Source organism: Aspergillus chevalieri, chromosome 1 (genome assembly GCF_016861735.1).
Source record: "Aspergillus chevalieri M1 DNA, chromosome 1, nearly complete sequence".
Lineage (NCBI taxonomy): Eukaryota > Fungi > Ascomycota > Eurotiomycetes > Eurotiales > Aspergillaceae > Aspergillus > Aspergillus chevalieri.
Genome location: NC_057362.1, coordinates 4,613,037 through 4,636,109, shown reverse-complemented (window position 1 = coordinate 4,636,109; position 23,073 = coordinate 4,613,037). Strand labels below are relative to the sequence as shown.

At 49.1% G+C, this 23,073-nt stretch overlaps 8 protein-coding genes across 8 annotated transcripts; 4 read left to right on the top strand and 4 right to left on the bottom strand.

Moving 5' to 3' along the window:
• Window positions 1-106: 106 nt before the first annotated feature.
• Window positions 107-1,426, top strand: ACHE_11585A (thiolase family protein; the record flags this gene model as incomplete). The annotated part of the gene is made up of 3 exons (XM_043276170.1): window positions 107-879; window positions 930-1,331; window positions 1,387-1,426. 3 exons carry the CDS (start codon window positions 107-109, stop codon window positions 1,424-1,426), a joined length of 1,215 nt encoding a protein of 404 aa, XP_043132705.1.
• A 596-nt stretch (window positions 1,427-2,022) lies between these two features.
• Window positions 2,023-4,706, top strand: ACHE_11584A (FTFMHR domain-containing protein; the record flags this gene model as incomplete). Its single annotated transcript, XM_043276169.1, has 3 exons — window positions 2,023-2,098; window positions 2,160-2,214; window positions 2,294-4,706. The coding sequence occupies 3 exons, from the start codon at window positions 2,023-2,025 to the stop codon at window positions 4,704-4,706; spliced, it is 2,544 nt and encodes an 847-aa protein (XP_043132704.1).
• Window positions 4,707-4,930: 224 nt separating this feature from the next.
• Window positions 4,931-5,644, bottom strand: ACHE_11583S (uncharacterized protein; the record flags this gene model as incomplete). The annotated part of the gene is made up of 1 exon (XM_043276168.1): window positions 4,931-5,644. The coding sequence occupies one exon, from the start codon at window positions 5,642-5,644 to the stop codon at window positions 4,931-4,933; it is 714 nt and encodes a 237-aa protein (XP_043132703.1).
• A 6,443-nt stretch (window positions 5,645-12,087) lies between these two features.
• ACHE_11582S (uncharacterized protein) lies at window positions 12,088-13,438 on the bottom strand (the record flags this gene model as incomplete). Its single annotated transcript, XM_043276167.1, has 2 exons — window positions 12,088-13,293; window positions 13,349-13,438. The coding sequence occupies 2 exons, from the start codon at window positions 13,436-13,438 to the stop codon at window positions 12,088-12,090; spliced, it is 1,296 nt and encodes a 431-aa protein (XP_043132702.1).
• Window positions 13,439-14,357: 919 nt separating this feature from the next.
• ACHE_11581S (NAD(P)/FAD-dependent oxidoreductase) lies at window positions 14,358-15,728 on the bottom strand (the record flags this gene model as incomplete). Its single annotated transcript, XM_043276166.1, has 3 exons — window positions 14,358-15,347; window positions 15,412-15,537; window positions 15,633-15,728. The coding sequence occupies 3 exons, from the start codon at window positions 15,726-15,728 to the stop codon at window positions 14,358-14,360; spliced, it is 1,212 nt and encodes a 403-aa protein (XP_043132701.1).
• A 406-nt stretch (window positions 15,729-16,134) lies between these two features.
• ACHE_11580S (putative GARP complex subunit (Sac2)) lies at window positions 16,135-18,314 on the bottom strand (the record flags this gene model as incomplete). The annotated part of the gene is made up of 4 exons (XM_043276165.1): window positions 16,135-16,176; window positions 16,230-16,265; window positions 16,321-17,400; window positions 17,451-18,314. 4 exons carry the CDS (start codon window positions 18,312-18,314, stop codon window positions 16,135-16,137), a joined length of 2,022 nt encoding a protein of 673 aa, XP_043132700.1.
• A 469-nt stretch (window positions 18,315-18,783) lies between these two features.
• On the top strand, window positions 18,784-19,607 carry TIF51_1 (Eukaryotic translation initiation factor eIF-5A; the record flags this gene model as incomplete). The annotated part of the gene is made up of 4 exons (XM_043276163.1): window positions 18,784-18,795; window positions 19,029-19,292; window positions 19,350-19,482; window positions 19,543-19,607. 4 exons carry the CDS (start codon window positions 18,784-18,786, stop codon window positions 19,605-19,607), a joined length of 474 nt encoding a protein of 157 aa, XP_043132699.1.
• Window positions 19,608-20,170: 563 nt separating this feature from the next.
• RRN7 (TFIIB-type zinc finger domain-containing protein) lies at window positions 20,171-22,207 on the top strand (the record flags this gene model as incomplete). The annotated part of the gene is made up of 8 exons (XM_043276162.1): window positions 20,171-20,278; window positions 20,359-20,449; window positions 20,508-20,617; window positions 20,677-20,930; window positions 20,982-21,087; window positions 21,141-21,279; window positions 21,330-21,716; window positions 21,774-22,207. 8 exons carry the CDS (start codon window positions 20,171-20,173, stop codon window positions 22,205-22,207), a joined length of 1,629 nt encoding a protein of 542 aa, XP_043132698.1.
• Between the last annotated feature and the right edge of the window lie 866 nt (window positions 22,208-23,073).

Sequence of the window (23,073 nt, the reverse complement as noted above, 5' to 3'; positions counted from 1 at the left end):
GCACCGGTAAAGAGCTCTCACGTGGGGCGGCCTAGTTGTATTTAAGCCCCACGCCACTCCGATCTCTCTTCCCTCCTCACCAGTTGTACACATACCCGCCACGAAAATGTTAATCAGAGGCGCCAAAGAAATTCTCACAAAGACACCACAAGATGTGGTCGTCCTGTCCTCCGTCCGCAGTCCCATCGGGCGCGCCTACAAGGGCGGCTTCAAAGACTCCTACCCCGAGGAAATCCTAATGCCCGTTATGCAAGCCGCCGTCAAGAAAGCCAACATCAACCCTGGCGATGTCAACGACGCTATGATCGGAAATGTCCTGGCTGAGCTGGGTTTCGCTAAGACTGGCCGCATGGCGCTCAACCACGCTGGTTTCCCTAACTCGACTACCTTCCATACCGTTAACCGTCAGTGCTCTAGCAGTTTGCAGGCATTGACGCATGTTGCGAACTCGATTTTGGTTGGACAGATTGATGTTGGTTTGGCTGGTGGTGTTGAGAGCATGACGCGGAATTACGCGACCCGGGCTATTCCTGTTGATATTTCGCCAGTGCTCAAGGACTCGCCGGTTAAGGATGCCAAGGACTGCATCCTTCCCATGTTGAAGACTTCGGAGAATGTTGCGGCACGGTACAATGTTGGTCGGAAGGAGCAGGACGAGTTCGCGGTGGAGAGTCAGCGACGGGCTAGTGAGGCGCAGAAGTCGGGACGGTTTGCGGATGAGATTGTCCCGATCAATGCGCGTCATATCAACCCGGAGACGAAGGAAGAGACAACCAAGCTGGTTGAGCATGACGAGGGTGTTCGCCATGGCGTGACTTACGAGAAGTTGTCGGGTCTCAAGGCTGTCCTTGAGGGAGGGGCCAGCACGGCTGGTAACTCGTATGTCCCTTACCGCATTTGAAGACTGGATGAAACTAACTAAATGAAAGGTCGCAAATTTCCGACGGTGCCTCGACAACCATCCTCGCTAGCCGCGCCTGGGCAGACGCCCACGGCTTGAAGCCCATTGCACGCTTCGCCGGTACTCAGGTGGCCGGCAACAACCCCGACGAAATGGGTATCTCGCCCGTTTTCGCTATCCGAAACCTCTACAGATACTGCGGCATTGAGCAGAGCGACGTTGGCATCTTCGAACTGAACGAAGCCTTCGCCAGCCAGAGCATCTACTGTGTGCGCGAGCTGGGCATCGACATGGCCAAGGTTAATCCCAACGGTGGTGCTATTGCCCTAGGTCACCCCATTGGTGCTACTGGTACCCGACAGGTTGCTACGTTGCTGGCGGAGATGCTGAAGCAGGATACTGAGATGGGTATTGTGAGCATGTGTGCTAGGTAAGCGCCCTGTATCAATTGCAGTGATGAAAACAGTGTATACTGACTTCTCTAGTACCGGAATGGGTGTAGCCTCGCTGTTCATCCGCGAGTAAACGATATAGATACTTGTACATAGGCATGACGATAATGATACCTGATCCACATAGCACCTGTCATTGTACCTATAAACCATCCTTCATTGCCAATCATAGTGCCATACTACTCCAAATACAGTTCCGCATACTCGGTCGTTCTCCGTAGGCCATTTTTCACCGCACGATGACAGCTCAGGCTCAGTTTTCTTTAATCTCTTAAACTGGACTTATTCTGGCCTTATACACCATTTCCTCGCAACGTCCTCGGCTATTATGTCAAATTTAGTAATCCTACGGTTCTTGCTGGCCTCGGTTATATCCGGTATCGTATGTAACTAGCTATACAGAAGCTTACATTACATATCCTTCAACTCTCCACATGAATATTATCGATCATTCCCGACAAGGCTAGCGCTGTACCGTAATGACGAGACCTGACCGTTTCTCAATCTGAACGCCAATCCTCCAACATTTACACGTTCTCCCCTCACTTTTTGTTCTTCACCTTTCTTCACCGTCGCTTTTCTGCTCATCTACTACTGATTATACTAATGTTTCAATTATCCACGATGCTTCCCATGCCTTGATCCAGTTTCTTTATCCTCCGCGGCGTCATGGTGTTGAAAAAGTGTACCATTTGTGATCGCCGGTTCAAGAAGACGGAGCATTTCAAGCGCCATGAACGGTCGCGTCAGTATTTGTTTAGGATTCTGAGTTGCGTGGTAGCTATATTTACTGACAGCTTGGTTAGATACGAACGAACGCCCGTACGAGTGCAATGTTTGCCATAAACGGTTCTCACGGAGGTGCGTCTCGAATCCTGACTTTCGGTCATTGCACGTGTCTGATTGAACGCTGGAGACAGTTCTAACACGTTGGACTTAGTGATGTCCTGAGTCGCCATGCCAAAGGGCATAATCCCCAGAACGCGAACGGACCGGGAAGGAAACCCTCCGCAGCCTCTGACCGCCGCCCTTCAACCATCACTGGAACCTCGCCCACCATCGCCCTCGATGATAATAGCCAGCAGCTACCTCATAGCACATCCACGAAAGGCGCAAACCAGTTCGCGAATGCACCAGTTACACCCCAAGAACTACCTCCTCTATCAGCGGCCACAGCCATCCCGCCTTCGTCCTTAGACTTCCTCGCAGATATCTCGGCCCATCAACATGCGCGAACCGAACCAGATGCCAATCCAATGATGGTGGATAACAGACAAGCCTATATGTCGTGGAATGGGGTAACACCGGAGCATTCTCACAATGAAGCTATGTTTGGCACCATACCCAATGATATCATGCAGCTGTGGCTGGAACCACGTGGGGATGCAAGTTCCCAGCATGGATCGTTGGATCTGATGCGGGATTCGAATCCTGGTCTGGCTGAGAATAACTTCTCCGTATATCCGGACCGTCAATATAGACCCTCCGCTGACAGCGTCAATTCCGAAAACATCCCCAATGAGCGCTTTGCCAAAGTACAGCGCTTCTGGCTTGCGCCATCCAATGCTGGGCGACGGCCGATGAACAACTTATGGGGAGATGTAGCTTGCAGTGACTTGGCAAATATATTCGCAGTGCCTACTGTTGATCTACTCGACAATCATTCAGATCGACTGCAGGGCTCGCGGTATGGGTTAGATGAGCAATGCAAGCAACGTCTTCAAGCAACATTTGGCCAATTGCCTTCCCAATCTCAGCAGAACAACCCTATCTCACCGACATCTTTGGATTCTACTATACGCACTATGCCATACTTTCCTCCCGCGGAAATCTTGGATATGGCGCTCGATCTTTACTTCCGCAACTTCCATCCGCTCATGCCTTTTGTTCATATCCCTACTTTTTCAGCGAAAAATACACGACTTCCGTTACTTTATGTGATGTGCTTCATTGGCATGATTATGCTGGGCACAAGAGGAACTACAAATTTTGTGATCAAGAACTTCCCATTTGTCCTCAATAGAGTAATGGCGGAATTGGGAAGATGCTCTAGTGGATTTGAGAACCTATTAGAGACGATATCGACATATGCAACTGTTCTTCTTTTCCTTAACCTTGCCGCAATGACCGGAGAAAAGGAACACCTCGAACAATGCCAGATGTTATACGTCAATCTACTCTCTACAGCACAGAGAGATGGGCTTTTTGCAGCGACCGAGGGCCAAATCTTGGACATGAGTCTGTTTGAGTCGATCGTTGACACAGATACCCGGTGGAAAGCTTGGAGTAGAGTGGAATCCGCGAAGAGGTTGATCACTGGGCTGTTGACTCTGGACTCTTGGTATTCTTCGTTCTTGAATACGAGTCCCATTATCGTCCCAGACTCAATTCAGTTCATTCTCCCATGCGATGAAGCGCTCTTCCAGGCATACGACTCGACGCGCTGGAATCAGCTAGTTCAAAGTGGGAAACGGATGTTGGCACCGACAGTGATGGCCCCATCAGAGGTGATTAATATTCCGACATTTGACAGCCCTATTGAAGATTTTAGCATGCATGGTATACTGGCCACAATCCAATTACGGCTTTCAGGCGCCTATCATCGTCTGCTATCCAACCGGGCAAACTATCCATTTGCACCCTGCCACACATACGCAATGGACGGTCGAGCCAGGTGCTTGCCCTCCCTGCAGCTTCAAGTAGTAAGCAAATACGGCGAAATACTGGAGCGGCTAAACCCCAATGCCGCCATCATGTGGCACAACATGTGCATGATGCTTACTGCAGATATTCAAATCTTCCACGTGGCCGCAGGACGTGCAGGTCCAGGGCCAGCCCGCCAAGCGCTCGACGATATCGCCGCTTGGTCGCAGACACCAGCAGCCCGGAGAGCATGCCTACACGCAGCACATATCTATAAAGCGATGATCAATCGCAAAGCATCAGATCACACGACATTCCATACCGTCTTCTCCCTTTTCTCAGCGGCCCTTGTGCTGGGCTTATACACATTCATGGTACCCAGTCCTAGCGAATCATCACAAGTAGGAACTGCCTCAATCGAGCTACTAGACGACGTCGACTGGCAGAAAGTGGGGACGGAAGGGTTTACAAGCTTCATGGAGCCGCGAGGCAGTTCGGCTCTCTCAGCCACCGATGACGCAGCTGTCAGCTTTATCCGGAACGGGGGTACAGTGTACCTTCGCGGGATACCGTTCCAAGGCGGGTACCAGTCTGCTCGACGCATTTTGCTGGATTATGCTGGCCTTTTGAAAGATACGGGGAAGTGGAGCGTGCGCAAGTTTTCGTATGTGCTTCATATCATGAGTGATGTTCTTATGGACGTGGAATGAGTCGTCGGTTCAGTTGGACCAGATGAAATTATATTCTTGTATATATAATTGAATGCGCTTATGGCGCATTATCTTTTTATGATTTAGTGATGTACAAAGTGTATGATACGGACATGGTCTGCTGTATATGATAGCGTTATCGATGAATGTTTACTCAATTATCAATGTACCAGAACCCAACGCCATAAAAAGCAGTCGGCTGCCATCCTACAAAAACGCAGAAATCATAACAAACTCCGATTCTCAACCCTCCTCCCCAAAACCTCCAACTCCTCATCCGACGCATTAACACTCAACGCATAACTCCCATCCTTCTCCAAAAACGTCGTCCCCCTCGGATCCCCCGCAAGAACACACCTCATCGATCCATCATCATGAAACGCCTTCGCATACCAACACGGCTCCTCAGTATCCGCATCATATATGCGCTTATCATCCCACGAGATCCCATAGTTCCCCGCACCCATAAAGTCAGGGTTGATGCTGATGCCATTGCACACGGCCTCGGGGATGTGCAGCACATCATGTAGGATGAGGGTGTAAGTGCTTGGATCCTTGGGGCTGCGCACGAGGTCTAGCTTGACGGTTCCGACGCCGAGGACTCGTGTGCGCCCGATTTTGCACGGTGCGCGACGGTAGGTGAGAAATGCAGAGCGGTTTTTGGCGTAGTGGTTCGTGCCGCCTACCATCATCCAGTCCCAGCAGCGTTGGCTGGAGGTATTGTTATGATTGTTACGGTTGCCGTTGCTGGTGGTGCTGGCGATGCTTTTGTTGTCGTCACTGGTGCATCCGTTGGTGCGGTTGTCGCTGTCATTGAAATTGTGGTTGTGATTTCGGGACTGGTGTGCTTGTTTCTGGCCATTGTGTCTTGCACGGCGCGATTTGCGTTGTTTCTTGCATTCGCTAAAGCCGCGATGGTGGTTGCTGATGTCGCTCATGGTGGCTTTATTTTGAGGATAACTAGAAGGGTGCAATAGGGTAGATTGAGAAGATGAAGTGATGTACTTCGTGGGCGTGCTAAGAAAACGGATTGAGAAGGCATATTGGGGCAGAAATGAGCGGAATTCGTAATTGAGGCGAGGATATGTCAGATCGTTGACGTGTGTCTCCCAATCGGCTGTCTTTTGCTGTGGACTCTGTCTGGTCGTTCCAAGCTTGGAGATTGTCTGGATGCGGGCGAGTGGATTTCTATTGGGTTTAGCGCCACTCCATGATCGACATAGCCTAGTCTCGGCGCCTCAGGCTACTATAATAGCTAACTAAAACTCCGTACGGTTACTCCGATTTGGTTCATCTTCTAGACAGGCTCTGTTCGGTAATAGTACAAGAAATAATAAACGGCCTATTCATATTGGGTCGAAGACTGGAAAGTAATGATATTGACATTGAGTACTATTTCAAACAAGTATCAGAACTCAAACATCAAGCAATGAAACGCAAGTAACCTCAGCTACCGAAGGTGCAGCTACAAACACGTCGCAGCGACAGGGAAGGTCCCTATCTTCGTAACTTCCTCGTATTATACTGCTGCGAACATATTCTCTGTTGTCGCTATCAGTAGTACCACTGCTGTGCTATCACTTTCAAAATCGACACCCCTCTCCTTTATGGAGCTTATGCATCTCTCAGCTATCCGGTTCGAGAAAATTCGCTAACTTTCTTAGTTCCTGCTATACCATGTCATTAATTCTTTTGATGGGTACCTCCACGGCCAGTAGCCGTTGTTGTGACTCGCGCACACTGGACATCAAGCCGTTTTTGAAGGGCCTTGAACAGACCCAACACGCCAAAAACGATAACTTTGAGAACGGGATGATTGCAAAGACACCCGGGAAATACCTGTACCCCCGCATCTCTCTTGCATTATGGCTGCTGCCAACATGTCTCCAGTCATCGATAGTGTTGATGCCATGGCAGTACTATCACTCTACAATTCAACCTTGTCCTCCTTCATAAGCTTATGTATCTCCTGATTTGAAACGAGTTCACCAGGGGTGACTTTATCACTATCTTCATAATGCGCAGGTGAGAACACCTCATCGACAGGCGATACTGATGCCCTGTAAGACCGTCTTTACTAGAACGAGGGCTAAAGAATTTGTTTAACTTTATGGACGCGGCTTCCAACTTCGCTGCCATAATCTCCTGTGTGGGGTAGCGCTATGGCTAGTAAGCCTTGCCGTGATTCCGCATTTATCATGGGGGATTTGAACAAGATCCAGCATGAGAAACATGCCGAGTTCAAGCAGCTGACATATTTAATGGACGAAGACAGGTTCTTTTGCTACCACACACATTTATAATGAATGCCTGTAATGTAAGACAGCTCTTCCGGGCACAATTGCATTATTTTTTTGGGGGGTAGAGGGGCGGGTAGTAATGCGAGAGTCGATATAATCTTCTTTAGGTGACCCGTCGGTAACATGAACGAGACTGCAGGCGTCTATGGTTCAGCAAATTTCTCGTCATAATCCGTATATGCGATGTTGTAGCCGTACAATAGCCATATCTCACTTGCAATCATAATAATAATGCCTGCGCTCGTCAACTCCGGAAAGGAGCTATCGCCGATCCGATTTGAGTAAAGGGCTGGAAAAAAAAAAAAAAAAAAGAGACATGCGAGCTGCATGAACGCCGGACACAGGACGGGAATAAGCAATCTGAAGCCGTTAGCCATGGAGACTGGAATTGAGACCTGTCCAGTGAGACGGCGCATAGTAGTTCTCATGAGATCGGCGACAATGCCAATTTCGTCCCGTTTGTCATCGTTCTTGTTCTTCGGCACCAGGACCCGGGATACATCCACTGGCAAACAAGAATGCAATCTTAATTTGTTTACTTAATTGAATGACGGCCAAGAACAGGCGCACGTCTCATCAGCATTGGTCGACCAACAACTGAAACCTGTCAATATCAATCACCAAGTTTCTGGCCGTTATCAGCTTCTCGATTCTCAAAATAATAGAGAAGCCAATTCCTTTCTTGACGCGATAAATAAACATGGAAAAGAAATGGGCACAGTGGATTGGCGGCATTGGTTTTCCGGATGATGTGTTGGACAGAGCCTGCTGGAATCAGAGATGGATGCTATATGTGTGATTCTGGCGTTGAAATGAAGTGAATTAATCTCCAAAAGCGTTTACATATTCTTTCATGTTGTCATAGTCAAGATTTAATGTTGTACTTTGGAAAAGTGAATGGAGTGCCACCGTCGTCAATGAGTTCTCAATGCCTCGAGCTACAAATGCCATAGCGCTTCTGAAGCAGTGAATGTAAAGGTCCTAATTGGTATCAAAAGCAGGAATTAGGGCCTATGAAAGTAAAAAATGTAGACCAGGAAATATTGGTATAAACGTTATCAATGTATCAACATGTATCTATGAGCCGGAGCCCAAATATTCATCTCCCATTCTCAATCAGCCGAGCTAATATTCCCAGATTCTCACGCTTAGCCCAAAATCTCAGCAGATAAGCCCCCCCAATCCCTCAAATACGTCACCCCCCGCGGATTTCCCTCAATAACAGCCCTACTGATCCCACCAATATATCTCCCATAAAACAACGGCTCCCCCGTGTACTTATCAGACACGCTATTGTCCCATATATCCACCAGCATGGAGTTATGCTGGCGCGCAAGCAAAGTGATGTTGATCCCGTTACAAATTGTCGTGGGCATATGCAGTACATTCTCCAGGACCAGGGTGTAAGTCTTTGGGTCTTTCGGGCCGCAGACCATCTCCAACTTCACAGTTCAAACGCCCAGGATAAGCGTTGGGCCGCTCGGAAAGGGAGATTGATTGATTTCACATGGGGCACGCTGGTAGGTGCTGAATGATGAGCGATTCTTGGTATAATGGCTTGTACCTGAGACCATTACCCAGTCCCAGCAGCGCGTGTTGTTTTTTTGTTCGCGCGGGGGGGTGGGTAGAGTTGGTGGTATTTTGGTAGTTCTCCTTTCGTTTTGCTTTACGGTTCTTTCGGCGACGATCCTTTTACTGCTCTTTGTGCTTTTGTAGCCACGGAAGTGCTCCCCGATTTCGCCCATGAGGATGGTTTGTTCTGTAAAGGTCGAAGTTTACAGTAATAATGGTACGAAGTGCTTCCAGTAGGCCTAGTGTCTTCAAATAAGCGGCTTCTCGAGACAGTAAGGCTGAAGTCACTCCTTGAGCAATGCAACTGTTTCAAAGTGACGGATATGTCAAGTTTTGAAGCTATCGTAGGTCGGAGGTCGTCTGAACGGACCGACGGGTCGGGTCTAACACCACCTCCAACCTATGAGTGGCTCAGGATACTGTTAAATACCATCCAGTTTCTGCCTTGCGTACCTCCAACAAATGAATCAGTAGACTAATATATCAAAATGTTGAACAGGCAAATGGAAAGGTGCTGCATGGGCCTGGCCTATAATCCCGCCATGTAGGGGGGTTCGTTAGTTCTGCCTAGCCAGGTTCGAACCCCTCCCTGCCTTTTTGCTTTCATTTTTGGTTTCTCATTTTTCTGATCTTTGATTCAAGTCCATATATGTTCATTCAAGGTATTATTTCCAAGCTTGTTTCTACCAGGAGCCGGTGGCAAATGTCCCACATGCGCTGAATTTTACTATGGATAATCTCATGAAGTGATATTATTATTATTATTATTATTATTATTGTTCGTACATGCATCTGTCAGCCCTATAGGCCGAGTGGCGGCAGGTCCTGCGGGGCGGCCGGGTAAGCCACCGTAGTGGTAATCGCTATGTACATCGTCGCTTTTCTACATACATCCTGATATGCTATTCCGCATGTTGTATGTCCCGTGCTACTGTTTTTGTACTGCTGTTCCCATGGCCACGAAGGTCCATGGGCCTGTTGGATACTATCTCGTTTCCTTCCCTACTTCTGCAAGCGTTTAACCTCGGCTGCACTATGCTGCCAGTTGCTTCGTGTCCGTTGTTGTGACTCGGTATGTGGTTGGTAGAGTCTGAGACTGGCTTAGGACGCCTGTGTCAAGCATAAAGCGCACTGCCTTTGGTACCAGGTCTGGCCGTGTTAGGTAGGCCCGGTAATCCAACTCCCGCCTTGACCCCTGTGTAAGATGGCACATCCGGGGGCCTGCCTGGTTTGTACAGTGGAGGAGAACATGGCGTATATCTTGACGACCACGTCCACAAGGTCATTCAGTTGATTCCATAGCGTTAAAGGTACCAAGATAACTAGCCAGCGCAATCTTCCCAGTTTGCATTTGAATGAGGACTGATGTGGCGGCTCTTTGTAGGCCTTGGTATAATTGCATGGGTGCTTTTGAGGGTTCTTTCCATAAACGACGGAGGGAGTTCCCGTGGGTGGAGGTAGCCCATTCAGACTTCCATGCGCTTGCTGCTTCTATGCGGAGGGCTCTTTGAGTGCTAGCCACGAGAGTGAGCTCCTCCACATAATTGGGTGCCGGGGAATTAGCAGCCTCTTTTGCAAGAGCCTCAGCACACTCATTGCCGTAGATGCCTTCATGACCTGGGAGCCAATACAGCTGTACATTCCAGTCGCGTTCCTGTAGGTGAGATGCAGTGCATGTAATCTCGCTCAGGATATATTGGCCAGAAGACCTTCCTGGAGCTGAACACGTTTGAATTGCCGCCTGATTGTCTGTAAAGATGATTGCTGTATAGGCCCGATGGGAACATTGTGATGTCGGTCCAAATATTTTGCATATTTGGGTGAGAGCCATCTCTATGCCTCGCAATTCCGCTGCATATACAGTATGAGTAGCTGGGGAGCCAATGTGAACTGCCTGGCGCCCTAGAGGTGAAACCACTGCTGCTCCAACTCCCTGTTCTGTCAAGCTGCCATCTGTGTATGCAATGATGTCAGCGCCGCTATGTAAGGCGGTTTGGTGAGCTGCTAAGGCATCTTCCTGAGTTTCTGCTATGTGGGATTCCAGGCCTGACCACCATGGTGAGGTCACATGTGGGTGTATAACCTCCAGTCTGTTCTGAGAGATCACAGTTCGCCGGCCCCATTGTTCTAGTGGTGATGTCAGGGGGTCTTGGTCTGGGTTGGTGAACCATCGCATGCGCCGCTCCTGTGCATTCCTTGGTGCTGGTCGTTGGCCAGAGCGGCGTATCTCAATGAGGGTGGCCATTAGGGGGAGGTGGCTATCCGGAGATATGATTCTTTAGCCGCGCGCTCCAGTGCAATCATTGGAGGAGGTATGTTGAGACATATCTCTAAAGCAGCTCGAGAGGTCGTTCTAAATGCGCCGGCAATCCTATAGAGGGCCTTGTGCTGGATAGATTCCATCGCTTTCCTAGCAGCATTTTCTGCCGCCGTGAAGCCCCATCCAGCCCGTATGAACCATGTGGAACTGGCAAAAGCGATCTGTGGCCATAAGACTGCTGTGTACATTTGGCGGAGATGGGATAGGGTGATACCCCAAGTTGATCCTGCTATGGAGCAAAGGGCTGCTATCATTTCAGTTGCTTTAACTTGGGCATGTTCAATTTGTTTCATGCCAGTGAGATGCTGGTCTAGCTGGACACCGAGGTAGTGAAGGGTAGGCACTGGCTTAACCTCTACCCCTTGCACTTTGACTGAAGCATTGGTTGAGCTCAAGGGTCTAGGAACGCGTCGGACCTTCCGCCACAGATGTATCAGACCATATTTTGCTGGGGCAAACTTGGAGGCATGTTGAGTTTCCCATTGTTCTGCTATTTTGTGTATTTGTTCAGGACGTCGGCAGTTAGCTGCAGCAGCTCAGCTCCAGACAAGTATGCACATATCATCAATGTAGCCAGTGACCATAGCTTTTCCAGGGTAAGCCTCATGTATTTGGTCGATTAAGTCTGCATTGTAGAACAGGTAAAGTATTGGAGAGAGAGGTGAGCCTTGGGGTATGCCAATATTTGTGGTAAACTGGCCTGTTGCACCCTCCATCAGTACAATATCTGTGATGCGGTGGTGTAGGAAGCTTGCTATCCAGTTGACAGCATTGATTGGAACCCTTCGTTTCCGGAGGTTATGGATCAAGCGTTTATGTGCAGCGTTGTCAAATGCACCACTAACATCCAGGGTGAGCAGTGTGGCTACCAATGCGCCAGTACGCCAGGATGCATGGACTCGTTCCAGCAGGAGGTGAATAGCATGTTTACATGATCCCCCTCTGCGGCCACCAATGTGGGTCTGTGGTAGGAGACTGTACACTTCAACCATGTAACTTATGCGGGTTGCGATAACTGCTTCTAGTGCTTTTCCAATTGTGTTCAGCAGTGCTATTGGTCTGTATGCCTTTGGATCTGCATAGTCCGGTTTGCCAGGCTTCCGCAGTACCACTGTAGTTGCTCATGAAGTGATAGTATCAGAACTCAAACACAATCAAACAAAAGTAGAAAATACCCTGTTCACTTCAATCACGACACTCGATGCTTAGTCTTCCGAAACAAGCTCTTCAAATCCTCATCCGTGGCATGAATACTCAACATATATACCGTTTCATCATCCATATATGTCTCCCCCTGCGGATCACCCGCAACAACAGCCCTAGCCAGACCGCAATATTTCTTTCCATAAAACAACGGCTCCTTTGTACGCGAGTCAAATACCCTCCTGTTCATCACATCATATTTGACGTGCAGTAAGGAAATACTGATTCCATTGCAGATCGCGGATGGTATGTGCAACACGTTCTCCAGAACAAGTGTGTAGGTTCTCGGATCATCGGGGCCGCGGATCATATTCAGCTTCACGGTTCCGATGCCCAGGACTTGGGTCACACCGGCGCCTGGGGAAGTAGAGAGAGTAGCCTGGCCGCGAGTGCGACGGTAGTCGCTGAATGACGAGCGGTTCCTGGCGTAGTGAGCGGAACCGCTAACCATCATCCAGTCCCAGCAGCGGCGGGTGTTCGGGGGTGTTCGAGGCGTCAGCTTTGTTGGTGTCTTAGTCTTCTGTTCTCCCTTACCCAGGTCTTGGTTTCTGTTGTTGACTGCGGGGTTGGGAGTAGGGGTGGTGGACGTGGTGTCATTCTGGCGGGTTGACCCTTGTTTCTTTAAAGCCTGCTGCTTCAGACGAATATCTTCTTGAAGTCGTTTGTACTCTCTGTAGGTCCGCCATAGCTTGCGTAGGCCCACCAGATCCTCAGTCGAAGCATGGATACTCAGGAATTTTATACCACCATCTGTCAAATACGTCTCCCCCTGCGGTCTGCCTGCAAGTACAACCCGGAACAGCCCGCAATAGCGCTCTCCATAAAACAATGGTTCCTTAGTACGCGAATCCCAGAACTTCATTCCCTGCATACCCAGCGAGCGACCCTCCTGAATCGAAAGCGTATCGATGCTAACCCCATTACAAATTGAGTCGGGAATGTGCAGCACATCATCCAGGACCAAGGTGTACGTCCTCGGATCATTTGGGGCACGGGTCACCTCCAGTTTCACGGTGCCGATGCCAGATACACGCACGGAGCCACCATAGAGGGAGTTTCTGATTTCACATCGTGTGCGACGGTAGTCGGTGAACGCAGAACGGTTTTTTGCGTAGTGGGTTGTACCCCCGACCAGCATCCAATCCCAGCAGCGGGTGCGTGGGGTGTTCTGGTTCTGGTTCTGGTTCTGGTTCTGGTTGTTGTTGGCTGTTGAAGGGTATGATATTCTGGCGGTTCAACTCCCTTACCTCTTTTTCGGCCTGTTGCTTCAGACGACGATCCCTTTGCTGTTTCTTGTGTGCTCTGTAGTCGCGATAATGTTCGCCGATTTCACCCATGGCGACGGTTTGTTTTGTATCTCTGAAGTAATGGGTGCAAAATTCTGCACCGGAATTTTCAGAGATCGACTTTAGTTCAGTGCCTCAGGCCACGAAGTTTCTGAAATAAGATCTATTCGCTCATGGAAGTACGTCAGAGGATTGTGTCAACTCGAAGGTGCAAACTAAAAAAAGTTAATGGCACTCTCCAGCCAGAAATATCTCTTGGTACGGATGAGTATTAGAGCTCCTATGCTATGGTATACATTAACAACGCGCTTATTAACCCTTTATTCATCATTCATATAAAGTCACAGTATTGGCTTGCACGGACAAATATAATTCAAGAAACGCTCAGTCCGAATCACGACCCTCAACCTGCTGTTGCAACATCTCCAGTTCCCTCACATGGAGCCCAAAAAGCTCAACATGCCGTATCCAACGCCCTCTGCCGAAGGCGGCTCTCCATGAGAAGCTCCTGCAAGCACCGCTCTGTAAAACCTGTGTATATTGTTCCATAAAACACGGTCCCAACATAATAATCCTTGAGTTGGCGTAGCTGATAGCATGCAGCTTGCTGTAGGAAGGTGAAGAGCGTTTTCTTCAGGAGAAGCGCATACATTCTCGGGTCCTCGGGGGCTCGCCAACTTGACTGCTCCACTCCCGAGCACTTCCACGGGTCCGCCTGGAGATGAAAGGGAAGCCGCCACCAGGGTATAGCATAGGGAATAAGCAGTTAGATAAATTAATCACACTTGTTCTTGTAGAAGACCCCGCTAAAGGCAGGTACGGCCAAGATGCCTCTCCAACAATCACTAATTATGGTATCCCAAATAGTCACTTATTTATTATAGTGTCTCAGGACATAATTCGTGCGGTATGGATGGTTTTATTTACAGAGTATCAAGAAAGTATGTATATGCAGTCAAGTAGCCGCCACCTATCTATACAGCAGACCCTCGACCATCTTTCCAATAGCAAGAGAGCTTGTTAACCCCGGGCTCTCAATTCCCAGCAGGTTAATAAACCCAGGGAAGCCCTCTTCCTCCTGTATAATGAAGTCCTGGAAACCCTTTCCTGTATTCACCGCGCCGCCGCGACCCAGTTTAGGCCGGATCCCGCAATAATCCAGATCAATGGCTTCTGGGTTGACGCGAGGAAGATAGGATAGGATCTCAGGTAACGCCTGCTGCAGTCGCGCCGGACTAGGTCTCAGGTCGGTCGGATCGTCCACCCATTCGACATCAGGACCAAAACGAATGCGACCACCCATGTCCAATGTAAGATGGGTTCCCAAACCGCCAGTACCAGGCAAAGTAGCCGGATACACCAGAACAGACGTTTTTGGTTGCGAGGCAGAGTAGGAGAAATAGGTGCCCTTAGCATAGTAGGGAATCCGGTGCCTCTCCTCCGGCAGAACCATATTGTTAATCCAGCACGCAGAGTTCCCTGCACTGTTGACCAATGTTTCCGCCGTGATGCTCGTCTCCTCTCCATCCGGCGAGACAGCCATAATCTTATACCCATTCCGACCACCATTCAACGCCTCGATTCCCGTCACGCTCGTCAGGAACGCGCAGTCACCTCCACGGTCCTCGAGGTCCCCTTGCAAGAAAGTCATCAGTGAGTGACTGTCGACAATTCCCGTTGTCGGACTCTCAACAATACCCGCCTCTGCGCGGACCTCTGGTTCTCTTCTTTGTGCTTCGTCGCGGCCCACAACCCGTGTCGGGACGCCAATGGTCTGCGCGTGTTCGTGGACGCGGAGAGATGCCTCCCATTGTTCTTCGGTTTGCGCGACGATCCACTTCCTGGTGTTAATGTGGGGAATTCCGCGTTTTGCGCACAGGTCGTACATCATCTGTTTTCCTTCGATACATAGCTTGGTCTTGAGGGAGTCGGCTCCGTAGTATAAGCCGGCATGAATGACCTGCAATAGACAACATCCGTGTCAGTATGCGCCTGCGCTTCTGACCAGAAAAAGGAAAACTGACCTCCGAATTCCGACTGCTCGTCTCTGTCCCAGGCGCATCATGTCGCTCCAGTAGAATAGTCGATGTCCCTTCCCTCGCGGCCAACTGGCGCGCAACTGCGAGACCTACAACACCTGCTCCAATAACCTTTCAAGTATAAGCGCATGGTCGCATGTGATTTGGGGAACCAGATTAACTGAATTCAGAAGTTTGGGAACAATGAGAAAAGAGGAGATAGGTACCGCATGGGTGACGTCCGCGGCGGCCGCTCTCGTGCTGGAGAAACAGCGATGCGAAGAGAACGACCGGGGAACTGAAAGACAGGCACGGGTCGCCATTTTTTAAAGGATGCAAGGTCTTTTTGTACGGGATTCGTGACTATGAGGAATTTTGAAAAAAAAAAAAGTTTCATTTGCACGGAAAAACACCAGGGTAGATGTTATTGCTCCCCGCAATGGCGACATCGGAACCCATAAATAAGCCAGTACTCTTACAGGTTACGTCCTACCAGGGGCATATACAACCGAGAAGAAACAACGACTTGTATCCAAATGTATTGTTGCAAATGTAGCTATATGTTAATTGGACATTGTCATCCCGCTTCAGCGCCCTGTGCGGGGTATGGGACCGATATTTACAGCAATACAAGTGTTATCGCTAAATGAAGAAGTCTATCAATGAATATATGCCGATAGCTAAAGACAAAATCGTATCTTAGAATAAGAAGAAGTCAGGACATACGCTCTAACCGCGTTTGCCAGAACTCTTGAGCATCTGCTCCAAATGCTAGAAAAGTCAGCACCGAAACGAAAGAAGATGAATAGGCGAAGACTGCTTACCTGTTTCTGCTCAGTCGCTAGTTTGCCTTGGGTATCCTGTGGCGTTGGTTAGAATCTTAGTAGAATAGAGGCTAACTGCTGCGGCACATACACTAATAATGGTGAGAATCAAAGAATAATTGTTGTAGAGAAACCGCTCTCTCCGTTTCGCGTCTCCGCCAGTCCGACTCAACTTCGCGAGAAGCGAATCAAACTCAGCAGTCAGTCGTCTCAGACTGTTGGACACCGGCTCGTCATCCCCAGCTTCGCTGCTGAGCACCAGGATTCCGTGCACTAGTTGGCCAAATCGCTGTGTAAGAAAATGAGGCGCTGTTGATCGGCTTAAATCATCGCCTCCTGCTAGGGAGAGGGCTGACACGGCACTCCGGCCTGTGTTTGCCGCCACTCGCTTGAGAGACTCATAGTGAGCGTCCATGATTACCTGGAAGCGTGGCCACAACTGCATGTTGATGCCGTTGATATATGAATCGGAAACGGGGACTTTGCGCCGCTGCAATTCGAAAGCTGCGTGCTGGTTGAGGCGAACACATAACAGCACGCCCAGCGAGTCCGTAGTCTGCTCGATCAATTGTTTTGTCATGCCGTACCCCAAATTGAAGACAGGTTCGAATATCTCCATGGCCTTGCGGGTAATTTGGTGGAAACTCAACGCCGAGAACATCTCGGTCATGAACGAATATTCAGCAGAAACGTTGTCCAAAATGGCAAGGTTGAAGTTGCGGAAGGGAACCTCTATCCCATGGAAGGCATTATCTTCCTCGGCTACATAAGAGGAAATAGCCATGGAATTGCCGTTCCGAAGAATGTCGATTCTCCGTCCTAAAGAAAATGGGTCGTGTGCTGCAGATCCAGCTCGGCCACCAGGAACGATATTTCCTGTCCTTTGCGCTGAGGGGTCTCCTCCAAGAACATCGTTCCGATCGCTAGGGTAAATCTTGATCTTCTCGAGCGCTAGAAGGTAACGGTTGAAATTCGACGAGTAGTACCACCTCATCGTGTTGGCGTATGCCTGCGTGAGCTCCCCTGCAAGTGTCGGATGAGCTCTTGATAAGTAGCTGTAGAGGTCCTTGAACCTAACCAGACGCTGTTGCTGGATCAATTGGGCATTGATATTCGGTGACCGCAACGCCCGGATCTGGGAAACGAGATAGTCTCTGATTCTTTCAACTGCCTGCGAGACATGAGCATTATTTCTTATGATAAATGGAAGAGTTGATTTACCTTGTTATTCAGATCGCTGAGAAGCGGACGAACATCATCGATGGACTTGGTGCTGCTAGAGCTGGATGCCTTTGCCTCTATACTTGCGGTTCGAGTCTCAACCTCGTTGAGAGCCTTGACCCAGTTGTCATCGATTGGACCTTCTGCAATAAGCCGAACCGCTTTTGGTGAGATACTGATTTCCTCTACAGCGGGCCCCATAAGCTGTTCTACGTTCCGCCTATTCGACAGCATGGCATTCAGCTGTATGGATCGAGTCTGGAGGCTTTCGATTTCCGCCGAGACACTCCCTAGTTCACTCTGGAAATCACTCAGATATGTCTCGACCGACTTGGATACATCGTCGCAGCCCGTGATCGCTAAGTGTAGTTCCTGGAACTTGTCCCTTTCCTTCTCGAATTGCTCGATCGTCTGAGCCCCAGCATCGGTGTTTTGAACCCTCCTCGGTCGGTGTTCGTCCTCCTTGGCGACGAATTCCTCAAGGCTAAGTTCCCCAAAGTCGATTATCTCTACCAGCTGTGAAGGCTTAACCTCCGGGTTCGATGCCGTTGCCTTAGCGGCGCTCTCCCCCTTTCGTTTGCTGAGAATACCATTCAGAACTTCGAGTGGATCGAGAACATCTGAGGGACGAGACTTGGTCGCATTCAGTCGTCCATTCGTATCGCGGGCCGTAGCAGGAAGGGACGTATTCGAATCATTCGGTGTCAACAATACTGATAAGGACGAGCCATGCCGATTCGAACCCGGACGGTTGTTCTGCGGTACTGGAGATAAATGAGAGGATCTTCGAGGGATAGGAGAGCTGCCGCGACTATCGAACCCAGGTCCAGGAGTCGAATTGCCTGAGATGCGGTCGAGCCACATAATGGGAGCGAGGTCAGCACGGGGAAGCGTGCAGGTACCGGACAGATTTCCCCGGCCTCATTTGAGACGCAATTGACCGATCGTACTACCCGGTGTCCGCAGCAACGTGGACACTTTCATTGGGGGAAGTTGAAAAAGCAGCCAAGCAGCGAATCACCGCATGAAATAATAACACACGGTCAACACATGAATATGGAGCTTCCTACTCCTACTCTACAATAACTGCCCGGCCATTCGTCACGAGACTATCGGAGACGGAGAATTAATATTCCGAAGCTAGACCCTATCAGGCTAGCGGGTCAGAAAAACCCCGCCACAACAAAAACCGCCTTTTTTTCGCAGTCGATTTGTCGATTTTTTTTCCTTTAATTTTTATCCTCCTCCGCTCTCTTTTGATATTTCAAGTCACTGTCATCCTTCTTCTTCCCTTCTTTTACCTTCTTTAAATCTACAAACACCAATCTTCACAATGGCTGACGAGGTATGTACCTCTTCTGAACCCCTGACTTTCTTGATAGAATCTCTTTCTGTGTTCTCGTTCGAGCCCCGCATCATCTTCCCCTCCTATTCTTGGCCACTTCTGAGCCTGGGAAGATGGTTGCACACACACGGAGACAGGGAAATGCCATTTCTTGATACCGTGGGATGAATGAGAATCGAATGGTATATGTTGTTTGATTCAGAACTTCAGAAAACTGACATGTGTGGGTATAGCACGAGACCTTCGAGTCCGCCGACGCTGGCGCGTCGACCACCTTCCCCATGCAGTGCTCTGCTCTGCGTAAGAACGGTCACGTTGTTATCAAGAACCGTCCCTGCAAGATTGTCGAGATGTCCACCTCCAAGACTGGCAAGCACGGTCACGCCAAGGTCCACTTGGTCGCCCTCGACATATTCACTGGCAAGAAGCTCGAAGATCTGTCCCCCTCCACCCACAACATGGACGTCCCCAAGGTCAACCGTAAGGAATACCAGCTTGTGAGTTGCCCCGGGAAATCGAACCGTCCAAGTGCAATTTACTTATGAGTCATGCAGCTCGACATCACCGACGATGGTTTCCTCTCTCTCATGAGGGATGACGGTGACACCAAGGATGATGTCAAGCTCCCTGAAGGTGAGCTTGGTGAGAGAATCCAGAAGATGTTCCGTGAGGAGGAGAAGGACCTCAGTAAGTAACTTGCTCTCTCGTTACTTTGGCTTAGTATCTGACTCGAAATTCTTTCTTCAGACGTCACCATCTTGACCTCCATGGGCGAGGAGTGCTGCATGGACGTCAAGGAGGCCCCTAAATAAATTCCTCTACGAATGCTTACGGATTTATTCGTTTTGTCGAACTTTGTTTTCCAAGGGAAATTCGCCAAGTGTCCTCAAGTTTGTGGATTACGACCCTTGAGTGCAGTCAGCGGCATGTCTGTTGTGTAACTCGTGTCCATTAATGATAGCCTTGGATGTGCATTGAAGCGACAGAGCATTAAAAAAGAATTGCTTTTTTTTTTCTGTTGGCAGCATCAGCGTGCGTTGTCAGAGAAATAGTTCTGAGTTCACGATTTTTTGACGAACAATAAAATCATTCAACGAACTCCTCCAGTTCAATATCTGTACTCCGTAGAGGCATGTACTCTGTAGACTCTAGACCCCGTAGATTGCAGATAAAGAGAGAATGCTTATCTATATACTCTTGAACTTTTTTTTTTTCCTTGTTTCAACCTTTCTCTGCTTCCGTGGCAAAGAACCATATGTCGGTTCAAGCGTATAGGAAAAAATTCTTTCCGGACACCAACCTATCACACACTGCATAATACTCACCACCACCATGCTGGATGTCTGATATCCAAATACCATGATCCACTGCGTAAATGGAATACACTATCACCCGAGGGGTCTGTGGGCAGGAAGGGTGCCGTGAGAGACGGTATTATCTCGACAACGGGCTCTGGTTCTGCCGGCGGGGTCACCAGCAAGAGGTACATCTATATCGGATTCTAGTTCCGACAACTGTCATTGAATATTATTGAATGCTGATCGTCCATTTAACCTTATTCAGGGCCGACAAGTCGAAGAAGATCCGGAAGATTATGGAGTACAGGGCAGGACGCACCGCGTGAAGAAAGATGTGGTTGAGAAGAGCCAGAAGAGTCCGTCCAGTGCCCTTTTCTTCGTTTCTGGTTAGTTACGTACTGATATTTGAAATAGCATATCGGGGCCAGAGGGCATACAGTCTCTTCTTGCAAATATACCAGTTGATCCTGTGGAAGCAGTCTCATGCCTTGGTTCATGACCGGGGTTTCCCTGCTCAGTTCGAGGTATACCATCAATGCTATACCCGAAAGAAATCAGCAAAGTCGGACTAACAGGCTTGCAGAATGTCATTCGTGATCTATGGGCTCTCCGTTTGGAAGGCTTCTCTAGCAAAATCAACACTAACATGTCTGAGACAGAGACCGAAGAACCGGAAGTCTTCAGCTCTCAGGCCGCCGACACTGACGATGAATCTGACAAGGCTTTCAAGCCCAGTGGAAAGCGCGTTCAATGGCCTCGATTGGTCGACTCGATTGCTCTCTGTTACATGGGTGCGCTGCTGATGAGGCTGCCTATTGGTATAGCCGACTTCCATAGGTTAATTTTCGTTTGACTCTGTGGATAGACTACTTTCTGACATGATGTTAGGATGGTGATGCAGGGAGACGTCCCATATCTTAGGATAATCAAAACCATTCCCCGTGAAATGCGAGACAAGCTTTCCCCGGAGTATCTTTCGCTTTTTGAAACTACGGTATGATTCCATAGCTTTGATGGTGTCCGTACAGACCTTCTGACAATCCAAAGAGATTACCAAAAGCAGAGCATTTTCACAAGGCGGCGTTGGAATTGATTCTCTTCTATCACCGTAGATCCGGCGTGCACTTCCCTCCTTTGAACGCTCCCCTCCTGCTCTTTCGATTCATCAAAAGACTTACACTCCCAAGTACGTCTCAATAACTTCAACATCTATTCTTGTTGCTAACGCGGTAACAGTTGACATATATCCCGCTGTAACGCAACTACAGAAACTCGTTGGGTTCACATTCACCTACCCACCAACCATCGCCGGTAAAAGACGGTCTCTTCATCTACCCGAAGTCCAAATGATGACCCTTATTGTCATCAGCACGAAGCTTCTTTTCCCATTCGACGACGTGAAACGATACCCAGAATCAGCTAGAGATCCTAGCACTCAGGCGATTGACTGGCAGCTTTGGGCGCAGGTTCAAAGACATTTTGATAATCGGGAGAAGTCTAGCGGCAGAATTGGGAAGGGCAATGAGGTGTTGGTTAACGAGAAAGACGTGTTCAGCATGACACCGAATCAGTTGGATGAGTACCTGGATTGGTACGAGAAAAGTTGGCTGGATAGCAGCAAAGGTAAGTTCATCCGCGATCTTGTATTCTTTGATTTCAACTAACTCTGGCCTCCGATAGGAGCCAATTCGCTAGCAGATCTGTTTCCACTCGGTCCAACAGGCGCGGAGAGTCAGCCTACCGCACCGCCATCAGAAGCAGACGATGAAGCGTCATTGGACTCGATGTTAGAAACAGTGACACGGCAGTTGAAGACCATGAAGGTTGTTGCAGACCCGGAGAGCGAAGTCCCGCGCCCGGGTTCATTTTACCCCCGTTATCGACTGGACACCGACCTCCCCGAGACGGTGAGGCCTTTCTACGAAACGGCTGCAAAGGTGGTCGGAATTCCTCTGTCTACCCTCGTCAAGACTGTATTCCAGACGGAAGTTAGGATGGGCCACTGGCAGGAAGACCGGAGACGTATGGAATATTATGGGGAAGTAATGGACATGGAATTTCCGGGGGATGCAGATGTAGACGACATAGAAGAAGCAGGAGAGATCGATGAATAGACATGCATACACTGAATTCGCACTACGAGTTTTCACTAAAGTTACTCATCTGTAGCAAATCCGTGTGACAGGAACATCAAACCAAAAACTTATCAATCAGCATCAAGGCCATGATAAAGATACGTAGTATGGAAACTGTGGAGAAGCCCAAGACGGCACTTGCGTCGGGGCGATGACCAAAGCGGAAGCAGTCTAGGGCTTAGGGTATCACCAGGTCGGTCCACCTTTGCTAAGCGAGAATTCCCTCAAATTACCAGTGTCTCTACGACGCCCGACCTTCCAGCGATCGTCAGCCAGCAACAACGAAAAATCGCAACCAGTACGTTTAATGAAGTCCCTTTTTACGGTTCCCGTTTGTTATGGAGAGAGATAAGCTGACAATATATTTTTCCCGGTTTTTACAGTGCAGATGTAGGTCTTTTTCCACCCACCCAAGCCCATCGAAAACGGTCCGCTCGGCAATAAAAAACGAACCGATCGAGAAAATATCTGGAATAATGAAATTCGAATCGAAAGGAAGGATGATGTGGCTGACATGATTTCTGAATCGCAGTTTCGTCAAGACCCTGACGGGTAAGACCATTACCCTCGACGTTGAGTCGAGCGACACCATCGACAACGTCAAGGCCAAGATCCAGGACAAGGAGGGTATCCCCCCGGACCAACAGCGTCTGATCTTCGCTGGTAAGCAGCTTGAGGATGGCCGCACCCTGAGCGACTACAACATCCAGAAGGTACGGGCTTCCCTTGAACAATGCGGATGAATGGGATATAAGCGCGCGGGTTCGCCACGGTTCGGATATACCAGAACTGTCGCGTTTTATGAAAGAAGAGACGGAATATATCTGGTCGTGATGGAATCGGTT